This window comes from Galeopterus variegatus, unplaced genomic scaffold (assembly GCF_000696425.1).
Source record: "Galeopterus variegatus unplaced genomic scaffold, G_variegatus-3.0.2 Scaffold136, whole genome shotgun sequence".
NCBI lineage: Eukaryota > Metazoa > Chordata > Mammalia > Dermoptera > Cynocephalidae > Galeopterus > Galeopterus variegatus.
In genome coordinates this window covers 936,322-958,185 of record NW_007726247.1, presented here as the reverse complement: position 1 = coordinate 958,185, position 21,864 = coordinate 936,322, and the positions used below count along the sequence as shown (strand labels likewise).

At 36.6% G+C, this 21,864-nt stretch overlaps 1 protein-coding gene across 1 annotated transcript in view; it reads left to right on the top strand.

Annotated features, from left to right (window-relative positions):
- Positions 1-21,864, top strand: part of ABCB1 (ATP-binding cassette, sub-family B (MDR/TAP), member 1) — a 93,510-nt gene that overhangs the window by 38,865 nt on the left and 32,781 nt on the right. Inside the window, exons 8-17 of the mRNA XM_008589434.1 lie at positions 7,137-7,308; positions 9,679-9,792; positions 9,938-10,048; positions 10,224-10,349; positions 10,471-10,674; positions 10,955-11,125; positions 14,573-14,734; positions 16,078-16,254; positions 16,801-16,947; positions 19,374-19,481. Coding sequence (XP_008587656.1) covers positions 7,137-7,308; positions 9,679-9,792; positions 9,938-10,048; positions 10,224-10,349; positions 10,471-10,674; positions 10,955-11,125; positions 14,573-14,734; positions 16,078-16,254; positions 16,801-16,947; positions 19,374-19,481 — 1,492 coding nt within the window. The remainder of the gene's footprint in view (positions 1-7,136; positions 7,309-9,678; positions 9,793-9,937; positions 10,049-10,223; positions 10,350-10,470; positions 10,675-10,954; positions 11,126-14,572; positions 14,735-16,077; positions 16,255-16,800; positions 16,948-19,373; positions 19,482-21,864) is intronic.

Genomic DNA, 21,864 nt, shown 5'->3' with positions numbered 1-21,864 from the left:
GTACAAAAAGTTCAAAAATTTTTTTATTATGTGTTGGTTGGTATTATCCTTGCCCCAGTTCCCTTTTATTAGATTTCTGAGAATAAAAATGGTAATTTACTGAAATTTATTATATTCATCAGATCCATTGATTTCTGAGCAGCAAAAGACTTTATTTAAAATTGAACATATTATGTTAATATTCTAATTTTATAATATTTTATGTTATGAATATATTTTTTTGGAAAAAAAAAAACAAACCTAAACTATATTGTTTGCAGAGAATACATTGTGTGGTAAAGCTATAAAGAAAAGCAAAGGAATTTTTATAAGTCAGAATAATGGTTACCTTTGGGGACAATGAGAACTCATATGATAAGAGTAGGACAGATGGCAGTGGCTTATGGTTCTGGAGGTGCTTTGCTTCTTGACCTCAGTTGTATTTACATGAGTATTCACTATATAATTATTATTATTTTTTTTTCCTTTTTGTCTTTTTTCGTGACCAGTAACGGGATCGCAACCCTCGGTGTCGCGCCCGCACCGCGCTCAACCAGTGAGCAGACCGGTCTCTATATGGGATCCGAACCCTCGGCGGGAGCGCCGCCACACTCCCAAGCGCCACACTCTACCGAGTGCACCACAGGGCCGGCCCACTATATATTTATTTTTAAACTATACATACGTGTTTAGAAAACTCTTTTGTTCATATAGTATATTTCACACCCGCAAAAGATATCCTCTGAGAACAATTTGTGATGGCTAAGTGTCATAATTCAAAGGAAAGCAGCAGCTATGTTCTATTTTGATTTTTGCTAAGGTTTTTTGCTTTTGCTTTAAAATACATCTGACTAATAAAAAGAGAAGTCTTGCTTAACGACCCGGCAAACATTCAATCAAATAAAGCCTTTTCTCTCATGGAGCTTCAATTCTAACAGGGAGAGAAAGGGTACAGACAAGCACAAGGAAGCCAATACCTAATACACCATTTGGGATAAATATTATTTGGGGGAATTTAATACTCTAAGAGAATCGTGGGGGTACTATTTAGAGATGTTATTCAGGAAAAAATCCTTTCTGATTAGTTGTTATTGGAGCAGAGACAGAATGCATCTTTGAACTTGGGATTCTTTTGCAATTTTCCTCCGTGGAAAAGTGAACCAGAAAAATAATGTGCCCGACAGCATAGGGTGACAGACGAAACTTCTGCTTAGTTTCTGAGCTGGGAGAGAGCATCTCCCCGTAGAAATAAAAATACAGGCCTGACCCTCATGTGCAATTAGGGTCTGAATTTATACTACTCTATGGACTAGAAAACTCTCTCCCCAAAGCCAAGGGTTTCACAATAAGAATCAGTTTTAGTCCAATAATACTGCTAGAATGCATGGTAGAAGAAATGAAAAATTGCTGAAGACTAATTAACTAAATATCCAAATTAAGAAGTTAGGAAGAGAACAGCAGAGTAAACTATTAGAAGGAAATAATAAAGGTAAAAGCAAACATTAATAGAAAATGAAGGTTAAAAAGTGGAGGATTGACAAATCCATAAACTTATTCTTTGAAAAGACTAATAAATAACCAAGTATTTTTCGAGCTTAATTAGGAACAAAAAAAAAAGAATGAGTAAGAAGATCTTGCTATAGATAAAATTATCTATTTTTAAAATTGCAGCTTTATACCAATACCTTTAAAAACCCTGATGACATAGAAAATATCCTGGAAAAATATAGGTTAAAACTCTCACTTAAGAACAAAACTTGAGTAAACCTATAATCATTAAAGGAATTTAATCCAAAGTTTAAAATCTCCCCATCCCCCACCAACACACACACACACACACGCACACGCACACACACAAGCAAAAACCACCAAGTCCTAATAATTTTACAGGCAAATTCTACAAAAACTTAAAGAGAGAACACCATCTTACAGAAATTGTTGTTGCAGAGAATGGGGAGAAAAAAAGAAAGTCATGAGTGCATTTTATGGGGCTTGTATAACTTTGATACCACAACCAGACAGGTATAATATGAGAAAGGAAAATTAAAGGACAGTTGCGCCTAAAACAGAGATGCAGAAATTCTAGATAAATTATTAGCTAAATAAATCCATGTGAAAAATATCATCAGAGTTTTAAAAATCCTGAATTTGTTGGCTTTATCCTATGAATGCAGAGATGGCTTTAACATTAGGAATATGTTAATATAATTAATCACATTAACAGATTAAAAGAAAGAAACATTTTGTTTCTATGGATGGTGAAAAAGCATTAATTATATATGATTCATGACAAACTCTTAAAAGTAGGAATAAAAATATCTTTCTTAACCTAATAAAAGGTGTATACTAGAGACCCACAGGAAACATACGTACTTCCAAAAGCTTGTGAAAAAATAGAAATAAAAGATAATACAAATCTTTTCATGAACCTTTTGAAGTACCCTCATATTTAATGGTGGAATTTTAAAAACATTCCTTTAAAATAATGAATGAGACAAGTGTGTCTGCTAGTATCATTTCTATTTAGTGTTGTACTAGTACTAGATAGTAAGACCAAGGAAACCAATAAGAATAATAAGCAAAAATAAAATAAAAATGAATTAAAACTATAAGGATTGGAAAACAGAAGCAAAACCGTCATTCTTCACAGATTATATGATAGTCTATGTAGAAATTCCGGTAGACTCTACAGTCTAACAAAGTACAGTAAAATCTCTAGATACCTAATCACTATTCAAAATAAATGGCATTCCTGTAAGCCAGCAATGAACAATCAGAGAATATATAGTATTTCATCAATTCTGAGATGCACATTTTTCCCTCACAGTTCATCTCTGAATTTGAAATAAATTCTACAGTCAATATCATTTTACAATTGCTAAGGGTCTGAATTAAAGATGAATTCTTAAAGGCACGATTTATGTTTACTTCTGCCATGGGCCATGGGCACTACTAACCTGAGACCAGCTTATATTAAATTCTGTGTGTAGGAGTTTTTGGACCACAACTGGTAGTATGAATTCATACTTCAGATCTGCATGAGTACTGCCTTGTGGTTCAGATTCTCAGGGGAGGGTGTTTTTTTGTCCCTTCACCTGGTGCTGAGGTTGAGATGTGAGTTCTTCTGCTGTCTCTTTCCATGTGGCATATGTGTTGCTTATACTGAGGCTATAGCCCTCTGGTTCCTAGCTGTACGTGGAGTGTCCTGTTAAGCTCCATTCTTAATGCTACATAAAATAGCAGAATAATAGTACTTCTTATAATTAATGAAATCCCAAAGTAGAGCAATATGACAATATTGTTTAAAGATATTATTAGCAACAAAAGCTATAGTGATGTATGGGATATAACCTGTGTAAGAAGGGAAAGGACATTATGGAAGCCAAGTCCAACATTCATAATTTAGATAAATCTGATCATTTTAATTCACTAAAAACTTAAAGGAAGTGAGATTATTTTTTTAATGGAGTGCTTTAATTAGGCACAGAAAGATTTTTCCTAGAAAAGATGGTGATCAACTTTTAATTATCAGATAAGTAAATGGGCTTACGACAGCTATATTCAGAGATTCATTTTATAGGTGAAATCATTTCTTCAGAAGATATGAGTTACTTGAATGTGTCTTTGAAAGGATATTCTCCCCTGGAGAATTGAAACTAGTTTTGCCTGGAGATCAAGAATAGACATAAGATTACCACATAATGCCTAATGTTCCTCCCTACTTGGTCATGTCTAAAGAGTTCATTCATTCAAACAATTTGTCCAGCACTTATGACATACCAGGCACTGTGTGAGGCTCTGGGTTTTCAATTGTGAGTGGGAAGTAGAGGATATCGGCACTCTTTTGATCCTCAGTGGAAATAGTAAGATGAATAAAAAGGGGAGGGAGAAAGATAAAGAAAGAATCATTGAAGAAATGAGTTAAATTATGGATTTTTAAATGAGATTTTTTGATTCTGAAAGAACCAAAGAGTGTGCTTATGAGGGTGTGGAGACAAATTACCTTTAAATATGGTGGATGGGGAAGGCCTCTTTCAGGAAGTATCATCTAGGCTGAGTCCTGAGGGATGAGAAAAAGCCTGCTGTGATTGGGGTAGGGATGGAGCAGGTTGGAAGAAGAGTCTTCCCAATTTCCTCAGGGGAGATGACTTTGTGTCATAAAGCTTGTGTAACTGGGGCTCAGTTGAGCGTGGGGAAATTGGACATGGGGATACGTAGGCAATGGTGAAGAGTTAGGATTTTATTCCAAGGGCACAGGAAAGCAGATAAGGGTGTTAAACAGGAGAGTGACTATCTGCATTTTGTTTTAAGATCATTTCTCAGTCTGTGATGGGTCTGGTGAGTGGATGAGAGCAGTCAAGGAGTGGAAGAAGGAAAACCAGTGGGAAGGCTGGTGTAGTGGTCCAGGCCATTGGGCTTGTTATGGCCTGACTTAGAGCTGATACAGGAGAGGGGTGTCAAGACCTAATTTGGGATGTAATTTGGAAATAGAATTGATAAGACTATTCTTAGACCTTACAGTCTTTCAATTCTCTTTCCAGTTCTTTTTCTTCCCTTCTTCTCTGCTTCCACGTAGACAAGTAATCAAGGTCTTAGTCTGATTTTCTCTTCAAATTAGCAGGTACAGGAGGAAGCTGGCTCTATTGGAATGGAAATTTAACCAAAAGTTAAAATGAATTTAATTTACGAATAGTCTTGTTCTCCTTAATTTAAAAAAATTTTTCTCTCTTATGTGTGTCTTGCATATATGTTTATCTATTAGTATTGATTTCAATTTGCTTAACCAAAATTGTTCCTTGCTCTTATAAGTGGCTACTTGCACCATCGATATTTTCATATTTAGAAATAATTTTATTTTCTAAATACCAGTGTTTTTGTTATATAACTTTAGTCCATTTTAGGAGCTCCTACATTAATTATTATTTATATACTCAAGTTTTTTATCAATGGATATTATCTGCTTTTGTATGTGTGACATTTTTTTTGAAAAACTAATCAAAAAGCCTGTGATAAGGAATATTGTTTATGTCTTCTCCCTTCCTTCTTTTCTTGATTTATCTTTTCTGATCTCTAAATGATTTTCTTTGTTGCTTCTTCCTGTGCAAATGTCTCCTCCGGCTACATAGGACAGCATCATATCAGTGAAATGGTTTCTACATTAGTCTCGGTAAGCAAGAATTGACATGGGATAGAGTATGAGTCATAAGTGCTAAAGTTCCTTAAATGTAACTGTGTATAATTTGTGGCTAATAGTATGTTTTACCTCAGATTAACTCATAAAGGGGGATATGTACATATACACACACACATGCATAAGGGTACTTCAAAAAGCTCATGGAAAATACCAGTGAAAGACAATATAAATTTTTCCATGAACTTTTTGAAGTACCCTCGTATGTATCAACCATAGAAACATGTCCCTCAAAGATACTTTTTTGGTCAGGATTATAACTGGCAAGTTGGGGTTTGCATTTTAGAGGGTAGAAACTCTATAATGTATTCATATTTTATCACTCTAAAGTTCTGTTTAAATTTGGTCTTTAGTGGACCTCTTTTCATGTAAATTTCATATATATATGCTTTTGTGACTGTGGTACAGTTGCTAGTTTGAAAAGTAGTCATGAAGACAAGAGGAAATGCCTGCTAATGTCTGGGCAGGCCTGAACTCTGCTGCACTTACTAATGGAATGGATCCTCCAAAGAAAATTAATGTAATACTATATCATATCTATATAGTCATGTATTTTATGGATCAAAGACTCAAAATATGAATTCTATATGGAAGTAAGTTCTTTTATTTCTACAATTATAAGCTCCCTCTTTCTGCAAGCAGTGCTTTAGGTTCTTCGAGGAGTTGTGATTAAGAGGATAAAGACAGATTTAAGGCTCAGTTATAATCTGTCCTATTGCTTTAATAATTTTACCTTGTTTCTATATTTCAAAGTTCCTTCTTTTTCTTTAAATCTGGGCCCCACTAGCTTATCTCCACGTCACTCTTCTAAGCAGGATAGTCTGCAGTGTTCCTTTCAAATGAAGGTAAAGTTAGAGACACCATCTCCCTTAGCATTAACATCAGAAATTGACCACTGTCCAAAGGTTTAAAAAGTACTTGAATTATCATTTGGGAACAAGCTTTAAGTCATTAGGACTGGAGAAAGAAAATCTGTCTGTGGACTCCAACATTGTTTGGGGGGTTGTTTATTTTCTTGCTTGTTTTTGCCCTCTTTGTAATTCCCTATATTTTCTCTAAGAAGTATTAATGTTTGTTCTCCAAGTTTGGCTAATGTAGGATAGTACTTTATGCAGTGAGTAGGTTACAAGGTTATCGATGTGCTGAGATTTTGGCTTTCTCAGCCCTTGAGGCAGCCAGAAGGCCTTAGGTGGCCCAATCCACCAGGCTAGAACCCCTTACTCCAGCAGTGAGCAGCATGACAGGACAAATGTCGGGAAGCATCAATAGAGGGAAGGATACTTAGGCAATATATAGTAAGGGTAAAGGAAGAGGACATTCATAAATAGTGATGGGTTATTATATACTTTAAAGTGAAATAATTGTTGCAGGTCAGTGATTTTTTAAATAAATGTCTATGGAAATGAGATAAATTGTACAGCTTATTTAAGTGTAAAAACTGTTACACAGCAATTTAAAATTCTCAAAATGCTGTCACATCTATAACTTCTCCATTGGTCTTTCTGCTGACTCCAAAACTTCCTTAAGGCTCAGAGATTTAAATGACTTACTTGTGTTTAGCACTTTCTAGCATTATATCTCCATGTTATTAATTAATTAAAGAGGCATGCAGAATTTGAAGGAAAACACACGTGTTTTCATGTCTTCTGTTTTGTCTGTGTATGAAACAATACAAGTTCTAGAAGTTTGCTAATATTGCTCCACTTATTTCACTACTGCTAAGTCCAGAGAAGGAACTTTTTTGGAAGACTCTCACACAAATAATCTCGATGAGCCTTAGTTTCCTCTTCTACAAGGAGGGAATAAAATAGTATTAATATCATAAGGTCAATGTATGGGCAAAAGGAAAAAATAGATGTATTCCACAGGGCTGGGCACATTCAAACTACTCAGTTGTCATTCTACTACATTGACACATGTCATAAGATTTATGAGTATATGTGATAATTTTTGTTCTTTTTCCAAGGTACAACAAAAATTTAGAAGAAGCTAAAAGAATTGGGATAAAGAAAGCTATCACAGCCAACATTTCTATTGGTGCTGCTTTCCTGCTGATCTTTGCGTCATATGCTCTGGCATTCTGGTATGGGACCTCCTTGGTCCTCTCAAATGAATATTCTATTGGACAAGTACTCACTGTAAGTGATGTTATATTAAGAGATCAATCATTATTATAAATGTCAATGAATCAAGTGAGGTCGGCTTGACTTTAGAAGAATATATTTTGAACAACTATTTAATACTACAAAGAAACATGCACTACTAGATTAAAAAGCGGAAAGGAATTAAATGCATCCAACAGCCAGTTTTCTCGTGTTTTTTGTAGATCTCTCATACAATTTCTCCTGTAGCCTAAATAACATTAACACTACCAATCTTCATAGCATTAACTTTCATTTGTTGAAATTATTTCTTTGGCCAAACTTCACTTTTAATTTCTGATTTACTACTCACAACAACAACTGGCAAAAATACACAATTTAACTTGTTTTCAAATTCTTTTGAATGACAGCTAATCCACCCCACAAATTTATGGAAGCATAAATTGTTATTCTTACTGAAGGAATATTTTGTTTTGAAGTTTTCTGCATTATAGACCTTTGTACAAGCACAGAAGGCTTGCCATTTAATATTATCCTCTTTTATTTAAAGACAATGAAATACTTTGCAAACCAAGCTTCATCTATATCTTGATGTAATAAAGTACAGGCTGATAAAAAAGTTACTCAGTTTTCATAGGCCAAGCACAAAAATATTGAGTTAATGAGAGACCATATTTTTTTGAGTCCCTTAAAAGAATTCCCTTTCTCAGGAACCAGATTTGTGATAGGGATGTTATAATTGTCTCTCTTGTTTTGTCAGATTGTTGCCTCATTCAACATTTGTGAGCTGTTTGATCAGGAATAGTTTTTACCAAAAATATTTTTTTAGGATAGTGATGCTGAGGGTGAGCCTAGGTTGTGGTAAGAAATGTATTCTGCTTAATATTGTGAGGTAGATAAGCATTTTAAATCCAGTGTTCACTAAACCCAAATCTGCCTCACAAACTGGAGGCATTTAGAATAGTGAGTGTTGGGCCGGCCCGTGACTCACTTGGGAGAGCGTGGTGCTGACAACACCAAGTCAAGGGTTAAGATCCCCTTACCGGTCATCTTTTTTAAAAAAAAAAAAAAAGAAAGAAAGAAGAAGAATAGTGAGTGTAGGATGTGATATCAGACTGATGTGGTTCAAATTCCGTCTGTGCCATTTATTAGCTATGTGATTTAGGGACGACCACCTAAACTTTTCAAGCCTCGTTACCTCTTCTGCTAAATGGACATGACAGGAATAGTGTGCCCTAACTTTTAGTGTTGCTGTAGGGACTAATTGAGATGATGAATATAGAATCACTTAGACAAGTTCCTTCTTTGTAAATTATTATACAACATAATTCCTGTGTGGTTTAGAAATAAACAAATAGTGACATTAGTTTCTTCAACCCTAAAGAGAAACAAAATCTTTATCAATAAGAAACTGATTTGGGGCCAGCCGGTTAGCTCATTTGGTTAGAGCGTGGTGTTATAACACCAAGGTCAAAGGGTTAGGATCCCCATACTGGCCAGCTGCCAAAAAGAAAAAAAAAAAAAAGAAACGGATTTGTACAGAACAATAAAACCCCAAAACCTGTTTATCAGACCTCAGAGAGAACATAGTCTGAAAGGAGAAAAATAAAGACTTAGCCTGATCAAGAATCATGCCTGTAGGTGTGTGTGCTTTATAATTTACAAAATATTTTCACATACACTGTTTGATCTGATACAACATCTCTAACATTGCTGGGTAGGGAGAGTGGAAAGAATCTTACCTGTTTTTGCAAATGAAGAAATTGAAGCCCAGGGATTCTAAAAGAATGTCCTAAATACACATAGCCAGTTAATACTAATCTGGAATCTGGACCTGGGTTTGTTTCCTCTTTGCCCTGCTGATGATCTAGGTAAAAATTCTTAGCCATTGAAGGAATATAAAAATATTATATTATAATATTCTGGTTTGTAGAACTTATATCATTGTTTCAATGAGCAAGTGAGACTAATTCTGCACTCTAAACTGAAAAGTAAACTTAAAAATCTTTTTTACATTTTTTATTTACATTATTTTTAATTGACAAATGTAATACTATTATGATTTGTCAATTAAAAATAATGTAAATAAAAAGTGTAAAAATTTTTTTACGTTTACTTTTAAAAGTATAATGTAATGTTTTGATATATGTATACAATGTGGAGTGATTAAGTCAAGCTAATTAACATATCGATGACCTCACTTACTTAACATTTTTTGTGGTGATACAGTTGAAATTTACTCTCTTAGCTATAAACTTTTAAAATATTTTTAACACCCAGTATTTATATGTTGCCTTGCCATTTTAAAATTTAATTAGGTGTGTTAGAAGAAGAAAGAGGAATTATGAAAGAAACTGTACTAAACACAATCTAAGTAACTTGATGGTTTTCCTTCACATTCCTCAGGTCTTCTTTTCTGTACTAATTGGGGCTTTTAGTGTTGGGCAAGCATCTCCAAGCATTGAAGCATTTGCAAACGCAAGAGGAGCAGCTTATGAAATCTTCAAGATAATTGATAATGTAAGTCTGAGATGGCCATTTATCCATCTAGTTAAAAAATTTTCCAGTTGAGTCAATTCTTTATCACTTTATCCAGTTCTCCACAAGATGTCACTAAAAGTAGTAATAGTAACCTAGTAATCTCCTAAAATTTTATTCTGTTTAGAAGCCAAGCATTGACAGCTATTCGAAGAATGGGCACAAACCAGATAATATTAAGGGAAATTTGGAATTCAGAAATGTTCACTTCAGTTACCCATCTCGAAAAGAAGTTAAGGTACAATAACAAATAATTAATCAATGATTACACAATCTATTAGATGAAGAGTTTCTGATATTTTCCTTTAGAGATTTAAAAAAAAAATGTGTGTTTAAACCTAGTATTGAACTGAACTGTCAATTTTTGCTTTTAAACCCTATATCTGTGTTCATTTCTCACTTTGTCCTGGTAGGTCTTGAAAGGGCTCAACCTGAAGGTGCAGAATGGGCAGACAGTGGCCCTCGTTGGGAACAGTGGCTGTGGGAAAAGCACAACAGTCCAGCTGATACAGAGGCTCTATGACCCCACAGAGGGCGTGGTGAGATGACTCATGCTGATTGATCTAAACACTGCAGCAGTCCCTGTTACCATTACAGATCATTCTGATGCTGTCATTTCAATTGCAAATGTATGCAAATTACATTTACTTTTTATTTTAGGTCGATATTGATGGACAGGACATCAGGACCATAAATGTAAGGTATCTGCGGGAAATTATCGGTGTGGTGAGTCAGGAACCTGTGTTGTTTGCCACCACGGTAGCTGAAAACATTCGCTATGGCCGTGAAAATGTCACCATGGATGAGATTGAGAAAGCTGTCAAGGAAGCCAATGCCTATGACTTTATCATGAAACTGCCTCACGTAAGTTGTTCTTGACCTTTTTTATCCTATAAGTGCAAAGCATAAAATACTGGGCTAATACATAGGAAGTTAAGACAGTACTATAAATTGGAGGAAGCTTCTAAGAAGAGAAATCAAGACTACATCAGATTTTAAAGCTCTTGCTAGCAGAGTTAACTACTAGATGTATTTTTTTTTTTAATTGGGATTTTTATGGGCTTACTTACCAACTTAAAATGTGAGCTGAGATAGGGTGTTTTGTTTTTTCATCCTAAATCCTCCTATATTTTTTGCGTTGTAGAAATTTGACACCCTGGTTGGAGAGAGAGGGGCCCAGCTGAGTGGCGGACAGAAACAGCGAATTGCCATTGCACGAGCCTTGGTCCGCAACCCCAAGATCCTCCTGCTCGATGAGGCTACATCAGCCCTGGACACAGAAAGCGAAGCAGTGGTTCAGGTGGCTCTAGATAAGGTCTGTGAGCCTTAGTTCAAAGCATCCTGACTTGTAAGGATAAGAACATCCCACTGCTAATTGTTCTTAATATTGGTCTTAGGAAAGGAAATTTCTGGGCGGATCCCATGGCGCACTTGGGAGAGTGTGGCTCTGGGAGCGCAGCGACGCTCCTGCTGCAGGTTCGGATCCTATATAGGAATGGCTGGTGGGCTCACTGGCTGAGTGCGGTGCAGGTGACACCACACCAAGGGTTGCAATCCCCTTACCGGTCACGAAAAAGACAAAAAAAAAAAAAAGAAAAAAAGAAATTTCTGATAGCTTCTAGGTGATTTCTTTCGCAATTAAAATAAAAGCATCTGTCTCTTTGAAGTCTTTTTCTGTTTATCTGCCTATTCAACTTCTGTTTATTTCTCTGTTTTTTTGTTTTTTTTTTTTTTTGAGTGATAATGAATAAATTTTTATCTAAAGACACTGGCACATCTTTTAAATTAAACTATGAGAAATATACAAGCAAATGAAAATTGGTCTTCATTATGATCTTGAAAACTTATCTGTAGGGATGACCCTGTTATTTAAATTTTGATAGTTTGGAATATTGTCAACAAGAGGAAAATACAATCTGAAGGTTCACGTCTAATTTCCAAGATGTTAATTGCCTCTTGAAAACTCTATGGGAGATGAGAAACTTCTTTACCCCACAAGAGGGGCAGAGAACCTATGGTGTTGGAAATCTTCCTGAGCCATGAAACATCCTTGACTATCAACAGAGTTTGACCTTCCTGCAGTTCTTGAGTCCATATGACTCATTCACCAAATAAGATTTGAGAGCTCACTCTGTGCCAGGCACTGTGTGCTTGGTCTCCAGCATATAATGGTAACCAGCTATCTGTGTGAGGACAGGGAATAAAGAGACCTTTTAACCAAAGGTGCTGAGTTGAGATGTTGTAGTAAAATTCAAAGATGAACCCATATTTGTTTCAACTCTCCCCCTCTCTCATAAAGCAACACTATGTTTCTTTAAACATCCTGTCAATGTGCTTAATAGATCTTTGAGGGAGTTAGGGCTGGCCAGTTAGTTCAATTGGTTAGAGTATAGCCTTATAACACCAAGGTCACAGGTTCACATCCCTGTACCAGCTAGCTGCCCCTGCCCAAAAAAATTGTTAAGGAAGGAAAAAGAAGTGTACTAAACATTCTGTGAGCCAAAATAGAGGCAGGTGGGATTGGGTTGCTTTTACTTCCCCTTCACTTTGCTTATCTGTGATTTCACGTCTGTGTTTCTAATTGTTTTGCCTTATCTGTGTTTCCTTATTATTCTACGAACTCTGGAACTATGTATTAAATTGTAAATAAAAACAATTTTAAAGGTTGTATTTAAAAATATTTTTTCTTTAAAGTATACGTACATTTTGGGGGAATTCCACCTGCCCCCTTTTCTCAAAAACATCCAAAGAACTGATCTACTGTCTTCTCTACTTTCTAGTTACTACCACCTAATTTTCTCCATGTATTTCATATATAATTTTTTCTTCTCAGGGTTTTCCACTTCTGTTTTTTAAATTGATCCTGATATCTTTGTGTGTTTGTTTTGAGAATTTTATTGCTAGTTTCTGAAGAGAAACAGAGAGTAACAAAAATGATAAGCACTGGGAAAGTTACAGAGGTTAAAGAAATCTCAGACAAGTTCTAGTTGTCTGGCTCTTTTCCATATTGAACTAAAAATGAGATTGGGCATTTAAAAACACTTACAGAGCTCTTTGATTTTTCCATAATTTGCTCCTGGGAATTAGTATTATTTATTAAGCACTTACTATGTATAAGTCACAGTACTAAGTGCTAAGTGCTTTATGTACATTATTTTATTATCACAACGACTTCAGAAGTAAGTACTATTATTATCCCCATTTTACATAAAAATAAAGTGAGCCTCTCACAGGTTAAAAGACTTGGATAAAATCCTGGAATTCATAAATGGCAGAACCAAGATGTGAATTAAGTCAATATGATGCTGAAGTCTGGACTTTGCTGCTTCACATTTATTGTCTGTCTTGATCACCCAGGTGGTGGTCCTGTGAGATAGGGCATTATAATTCCTAGGGCTGATCACTAGCTGTTATATACAGTAGTCCCCCTTATCCACGGGGAGTATGTTTCAAGACTCCCAGTGGATGCCTGAAACCTTGCATGGTAGGGAACCCAATTGCTGTAAATAGGACCACGTTTCTGTTCATGTCTTCCACCCACGAATTTAATGCATTTTCCATCTTAACTAAGCCCTTATCATGCACTGTGGCCATAACTTTTGCAGTTTGAGGTGCAACAGAAAAGCTAGCATGAATTTCTTTTTCCTTCTTCACAATTTCTCGGATAGAAGATTCGTTCTGGGCCGGCCCGGTGGCGCACTGCTACAGTGCACCGCTTGGGAAGCGCGGTGGCACTCCCGCCAAGGGTTCGGATCCCACATACAGACCGGCCGCTCACTGGCTGAGCAAGGTGCAGGAGCAACACCGAGGGTTGCAATCCCGTTGCCGGTCCCAGTCCGGTACGGGCGCGACACTGAGGGTTGCGATCCGTTGCCGGTCACGAAAAAAAAAAGACAAAAAAAAAAGAAGATTCGTTCTTACCATAGATCTTAGCAACGTCAGCATGAGTTTTCTCTTCCTTTATTAAGTTGAGAACTTTTACCTTTTCGCTTATAGGAAGCACTTTAAGGCTTCTTTTTGGCATATCCAAATTGGTAGCATCACTACTCTTTTTTTTTCCCTCTGCACCCAGTATCACTACTCTTGGGCTTTGGGGTCATTATGAAGTAAAATAAGGGTTACTTGAAAACAAGCACTGTGGTGATCTGGTAACTCAGACAGCTACCAGGTGTCTAAGGGACAGGTAGTATAGTCAGCATGGATACGCTGGACAAACGGATGATTCACATCCTGGGCGGGATGGCATAGGGATTTCATCATGCAACTTAGAATGGTGTGCAATTTAAAAGTTATGAATTGTTTATTTATGAAATCTTCCATTTAATTTTTGAAGCATGTTTGACAGAATAACTGAAACTGCAGAAGGTAAAATTGTGGATAAGGGGGGACTACTGTATCAGTACAGGCCACTGGCCTGTGTTTGTTTTGGTTGGCCAATGCCTGGGCTATAGGGCTTTTTTACTTTGTGTGAGTCCCTGATTATTACTACAAATTTAGGCTGATAGAGATTAAGTAAAATACTTAGAAGCTTACATAATATTAATATGTAAATGTTAAATTTATGTTTGTATTTATTGTAATAAAACATCATTTTAAACCATTTCCAATTGACCATAAGTTTATTCAAGTCAGAGACAGTCTTCTATAGCTTTGATGGTGTTATAAGGTCCAAAGCATTGGTATTCAGTAAATATAAGTTGAATAAATGAATTTTTGTATTTAATTGTTAATGTAGTCAAAAACCACATTTCTCTCTCTTTAGGCCAGAAAAGGCCGGACAACCATTGTGATAGCTCATCGTTTGTCTACAGTTCGTAACGCTGATGTTATTGCTGGTTTTGATGATGGAGTCATTGTGGAGACAGGAAATCATGATGAACTCATGAAAGAGAAAGGCATTTACTTCAAACTTGTCACAATGCAGGTATAGTTTAACTCTAGAATTTTCCCAGATTATCTCAGTGATAAGCTGATTTTGCTATGTTAATACTAAATTTAAATATTATTTGATTATCTTGAAAATCAGGAAAAAGTACTTGGGGAATTCAGGATTAGACCAGTGTTTTAGATATTTTTTTTCCTCTTGAAAGGAGGGAAAACGAAAAAGGATAATTTGAGAAAAGTTTAAGAATGTTTAATGGTGAGCTATCCCATTAGCCACATGTGGCTATTGAGCATTTGAACAGTGGTTAGTCTAAATTGAAATGTTGTAAGAAATGTACACCAGATTCCAAAGGCTTAGTACAAAAAAAGAATGCAAAATATCTCAATGAGATATGAAGAATAAGATCTAGTATTCTATAGCAATATGGAGAGACTACAATCAACAACAAATTACTGTATAACTTTAAGTAGCTAGTTGAGAGAATTTTGAATGTTCCTGCACAAAGAGGTGACAAATGATTGATGAATATGCTAATTACCCTGATATGATCATTACACATTGTATACATATATATAAATATGACATTAATGAGTAATATGTACTCCATAAATATATATAATTATCACAGGTCAATTAAGAAAAATGAAAGAAAAAAGAAAAAATTTTCAGAGAAAGAAGTAGATTAGAAATGACCAGAAATGGACGAGAAGTCACTGCTTAATGGGTACAAAGTTTGTGTTTAGGGTGACGAAAAAGTTTTGGAAATAGAGGCAGTGGTCGCACAACATTGTGAATGTAATTAAATCCATTCAATTATATGTTTAAAAATGCTTAAAATGGTAAACCTTATGTTATATATATTTTACCACAATAAAAAAAAAGAAGAAAAATATCTCAATCATTTTTTATATTCATTACATGTTGAAATGATAATGTCATTGAATATCAACAATACCTTGGATATCTTAGGTTAAATAAAATATACAATTAAAATTTTACCTTCTTTTTTACATTTTTTAATGTGGGTACTAGAAAATTTTTAATGACAAATGTGGTTCACAGTGTGGCTTGGACCATATTTCTCTTGACAGCAGTGATACAAAGCAAACTTGATTGAGTGAAACACCCACAAAAAGGACATGACAAGATAAGATATGTGGAATGGAATGGAAATTATTTCAGCATATTCAATGGGAATACTTTTTATTTAGTAGTTTTCATTTCCAAATATATCACAAAAAGAAAAGATACAGCAGTTTAACCTTATCCTTTCTTGTAATCACTTAAAAATGAATGTTTTCCTTGAGAGCTGATGTTCAGTGATTAGTTTTCATTGATTAACTGAGCCTAACCAGCTTATGCATATTTCTCAATTATTTTAGACAGGAGGAAATGAATTTGAATTCGAAAATGCAGCTGGTGAATCCAAAAGTGAAATCGATGCCTTGGAAATGTCTTCAAAACATTTGGGATCCAGTCTAATAAGAAGAAGATCAACTCGCAGGAGTATCCACAGACCAGAAGGCCAAGACAGAAAGCTTAGTACAAAAGAGGCCCTGGTACGGAGGAGGGTGTGGACTTTCACGTTTTAAACGCTCCCACCATATCTGCCTCAGTTTAGTGGACTGGGGCTGGCTGGGGTAGAAGTGGGGACAAGACAGAGTTATCTAGAATCCTCCTGTTCTATCCTCTAGAGTGTTCCACAAACCAAAATGTCAACATTTTAGAACCAGTTTAGAATTTAAGAACGAAGATTTATAGGACAAGGTTTTTAGAATTAGAATTTATAACGTAAAGAGATTATAATGGGTCTTCGAATATAGAAATTTCTGTTCTGTTTATCCTTACTTGTAAATACTCTTGTCATGTTCTGAATGCCAGATAAGAGTTAAATGTTTGTGGAAACGTCATTCATTTCTTAAGAAATAAAGAAGTACTGTAACATAGTCTCAGCTATGTTGTGAAGCTAAATAGCCATCAATTGATAAGGAATAAGAATAGAATATATTCATTTAAAAAAATTGTGCATATGGAAGAACTATACATTATAAAATCCATTTCAGTTCTTTTTTAACTAGCCTGTTGTGAAACTTTGTGTTTTCTAGGATGAAAATGTACCTCCAGTTTCCTTTTGGAGGATTCTGAAGCTGAATTTAACTGAATGGCCTTATATTGTGGTTGGTGTAATTTGTGCCATTATAAATGGAGGCTTGCAACCAGCATTTGCAATAGTATTTTCAAAGATTATAGGAGTAAGTGCTTATGTCCATTTTTTTTTATTTATCTGTGAGTCCTGACTGAAGAATGAATGGACTGTTTGTGTTTGTATCAGCACACATAAGCCACAAAAACCATACCTTCATATAAAACTAACTGGCTTGAAGATGTAAAAATAGAAGTCTAGGGCTGGCTGGTTAGCTCAGTTAGAGCATGAGGCTGATAACACCAAGGTCAAGGGTTCAGGTCCCTGGACCAGCCAGCCATCAAAAAAAAGAATAGAAGTCTAGTTTGTGATAGGAAAGCTAATTTTGTGAACCTTCCTTTGTCCAGGCAGTTGGTTTCTATCCTAGGGCCTGGGGACAAGCTCCCTGAAATAGTCAGTAAAACCAGTGAGATGACTTTTTTATATCTGCCAACACCAGGCTCTTAGCAAACCTCACAAACTTCAGAAACCATCATTTCACCAATGTGGAAAGTTCCTTGTGTTTTTGTCAGACTGGCTTAAGAATGTTCTCTGACATACACACTTGCCTGGATATGAGCAGGCCTAGATGCTACCTCTGAAAGATGTCCTTTTCGTCTCGCTTGCTAAGATCGAAACCAAAAGGAATGGCTTCCTAAAGGTTAAGGTTGCTGTATGTTAACCTGATTTTAATGGCATTTTCAACAGTAAAGATCCAATTTGGGCAGATATGCTCTGTGTTTCGTGACAGATGTTCAGATATTAAGCTCAGGACATCCTTGCCATAACTGCCAAAAACATTGTGGAGAAAGAGACTGGTTGCCACAAGAAGCATAAGCCAAACACTAACTTTCGATTTTACAAAAAAATGCAGAACTATTCAAGTCTAACCATGTCTGGGTAGCTTATTTCAGGCTGATATTCATGTTTAATGTATTCATCCAAGAAATTTTTTTCAGTGTTTGCTCTGTGCCAGGTATATTTCTAGATGCTGAAAACATACCGAGAAGGAGACGAAATGTCTGATTCTGTGGTGCGTATGTTCTAGGACAGGGATCAGCATCCTTTTTCTGTAAAGGGTAGGGGAATAAGTATTTTTGGCTCGCAGGCCGTATGGTTTCTGTTGCAAATACTCAACTCTGCCCTTGTAGTGCAAAAGTAACCATATACAAGAAGGAAACAAATGAACATGGCTGTGTTCTGTTAAAACATTATATAAATATTTGACTGGTGGCCCATAGTTTGCTGATCCCTATTTTAACATGCTTGAAGGCAGGGCAGTAGACAGTGACATCATTAGAAAAAAATTGGAGGTGGTAAGTTAAGAATGGGTTTGGCTGTGTGTAACAAAAACTCAACTTACAGATTTTATGTTTTTCTCATTCATTATGTAATAAGACCGGAGGTAGGTGATCCAGGGCTGACATGTCAGCTCCTAGATATTGGGTAGGCAACCAGCCATCTGCCTCACTGAAGATAGTGGGCCCTTGGTCAGATTGCTAAAGATTATCTTTAGGTCATTTCTTGCTGGCTGTGTTACCTTGAGCAAGCTAATTAACCTCTGTGCTTCGGTTTCTATGTAAAATGGTAGTGATAATGGAACAAACTTCAGGACATGGTTGTGAGAAAAAAAGGAATAGTATACATGAACTTGCTTAGAATAATGCTTGGCACAGAGTAAGAATTCAGTGATCATTAGCTATTATTTTTGTTGGAATGACTTCAAGAAAAATTGATTTAATCTCTTCTAAAAGCCCTCGCCCCCACACCCTTTTTTTAATCAGAGGATAAAGTTGTCTGGGTTGGGTTAGGAATGTGGCTTTCTTACGAGACTGATTTTGGCCCCCTGCATAGGGAGATGGGTATTTTCTTTCCCTGTGAAGTGATTATTCTCTGATCCTTGAGCCCAAGACATTCCGTTAGCCCTCTAACCGTCTCTGGAAAGGTTTCCATGTGTGGTGTAGGTCAGCTGGCTGTAATTCCCATCGGGCTCTCCAACTGACCATCCTACAAAGAAGGCTGGCTCAAGGGACCTCCTTTCTTCTTTAAAGGCCTGGGCTGAATGAATGACCACCTCTCCCTGGTTCACCAAAACCACATCAGCAGATATTCTCCAGGCACCTCAAGACAGTTGAAATGTCCAAATAGTAAATCAACAAATTGCCCTACAACGCAGTCCCCCCCCGCCCCCCACGGGGGAAGAAGAGAGTATTTATTCTCATTTCTACTTTCTGTGGTAGAGATGGTACTCATTACTCCAAGAGGGAATGTGAGAAGGAAAATATTGGATCAATTTATGAATGACAGACCCATTCTTGGTCTCTGAGGGAGGCAGAATGTAGACACCTTTAAGGTTGGCATTAGGGAAGCCAGCCTGATTTCCAGTATAGTAAGGTTCTCCTGCCTCCCAAATACTGTGTTAGATGGGAAATGGGTCAGCCTCGGAATAGTTTCTTCAGTGATTGAACTAAAAACCTTTTAAATATTTTCTTACAGATTTTTACAAGAGATGATGATCCTGATACAAAACGACAGAATAGCAACCTGTTTTCACTACTGTTTCTAATCATTGGAATTATTTCTTTTATTACATTTTTTCTTCAGGTAAATGTATTTTTACTTCATTCATTTTGGGAAATGCATCATTATTCAACTGGGGGAATTTATAAACGTGCGCGTGATTTGCCTTTTAGGAGAATTGCTCCTCTATTAACTTGGCTACTAACAGCCAAGTGTTTTTGGCATGTATTAAACAAAGATGTTTTGCCTACTCTGACTCCCTTGCTTCCCTTCTTCTCCCACCCTCACCTCCCCCAACTGGGAATATTGATGAAATCAGAGGGAACAGAGTGTTTGATCTAATGTGATGATTGGAAATGAAAGGTGGAAACTCAAAAGTGGGATTTGGCGGAACCCTGAGTACCATGTTTGGATGTAAGCACTGCCAGTATATTTAAATACTCAGAGAAATGTCTTTCTGTGTTCTAAAAGCAACAGCAACAACAACAAACAAACAAAAACCCAGAAGCAGGTCACACTGATTTTTAAAGGGTTTGAAGAGTTTATCCAACTTTTGCTAAAGGAGAAAAAAACCCTTTTAATGATGGAAGAATGTCAGTCCTCAAACAAAAACTATAGGAAACATTTGTAAAGAGTCACATTTTACAGCTTGAGAATCATCTGGCTGAAATGAAATTGCAAGGGAATTAAGTGCTGTGAAAGTTTAGTGTGGTAAGATCATGTGGGTGTTGATATTAGACCCAGGTTTGAGTACTAGTTGCACCAGTTCCTAATTTTGTGTCCTTGGATAAATAAGTAATTTAAACTGTGTAAGCCTCGGTTTCCTTATCTGTAAAATAGAAATAATGGTGCCTGCCTCTTTTTTTTTAATTTTTAATTTTTTATTGGTTATGAATATTCATGGTGTACAAAGCAAATTGTCACCACTTGTGCCTGAGATGTAATGGCCAGATTCACACTGGCAGCATGTCCATTACCACAAATTGTGATTATACCCCATGTCTCCCACCCAATTATCCCAACTATCCCTGACCTCCATCCCCATCCCCATCCCCCTTTCCCCACTCCACTTTGTATCCCTAGGTATGTTCTCTCCCTCTGCAAGTCCAACACACCACTGTGGTCTTTTTCCTTCCTTCTTTCTCTCTCAGCTCCCACTTATGAGTGAAGCTCATCCATGTTGTTGCAAATGGGAGAATTTCGTTCTTTTTTATGGCTGAGTAGTATTCCATGGTGTATATATACCACATTTTCCTTATCCAATCATCCTTCAATGGACAGTTAGGTTGGTTCCTTATCTTGTGGTGCCTGCCTCTTGATGATCAAAAGAGATCATGTCACCAAGTGCCCAGACCTGTGTAAGGTAGTAGTAACCACTCGAATCACTTAAGTGAATCAATGATTAGCCACATGTAACTTTTTAAGATAAAATTCTGAATAGATTTCTTTCTTTAATATGTTGTAAGCATGTAGTTAATTTTTTAAATAAGCAGAATATTGTTCTGGAGATTATAGGAGGTGCAAAAGGAGAAAGACTGGATTCTTTCTTTACTCAGTACTTAAAGTCTCATGGGGGCATTTGACCTTACTTGAATAAATTGTGACGCTCTAACTACATCCAAGATTGCCATACCAACTGTTAATACCACAGGTGCTTGGAGAAGGTACAGGATGCTCAGTGTGAAGTTGGTTAAGGAATTTGGAGGGAGGTGGGCTTTGAGCTGGTACCTTAAACTTTGACAATTTGGATTGGCAAAGCAAAGGAAGTTAGAACAGTACTTTTATAATGGGATGGGGCTTGGGCAGACTGGGGCCTGGCTTGCCTGGCAAACTACGGTGAGAACAAAGACTCTGAGGTGTAGGTCCTCAGAAGTGCAGAGACAGTGTAGTGCCTGAGGATGTCAGAATGCCCAACCCCTCATTTTACAAACACAGGGAGGGAGCTCAGAGGGTGATTAAAAGCTCAGGCTCTGGGTTCCCATTCTGGTTGGGATTCTCATAGACCTGGCTCCAGGTTCCAACTCTGCCACCTTCTAACTGTGGCCTCTGGCAACTTATCAGCCTCTCTAAACCTCAGTTTCTTCTGTAAAGTGAGGATTATACGGTTGTCATAAGGACTTAATGACGTAATGTATGTAAAGTACAGTGTCAGAGGAAGTGCTAAACAAAGGCTAACTCTCAACAAAAATAACAATAGTAATATTCCTGCAGTGGGCAAGATATGTCATATCCCTTTCAGTCAAAAAGTAGAAACCTTAATGTGATCACTTCTAAGCAAACTTAAGCACTTTATTAATTTTAGGCTTAAACTCGATTACTCTAGGATATTTTCCCTCTCTCCTGTCTCCCTGCATTGGTGTCTGTATTAGCAGAGGGGTCATCTAGCCTCACAGCAGTGCGTAGAGGGGTATGGTCTAAGGACATTGGGAGGCCCCCTGCATGCTGGTGACCTGTGGGGTCCGTGGCC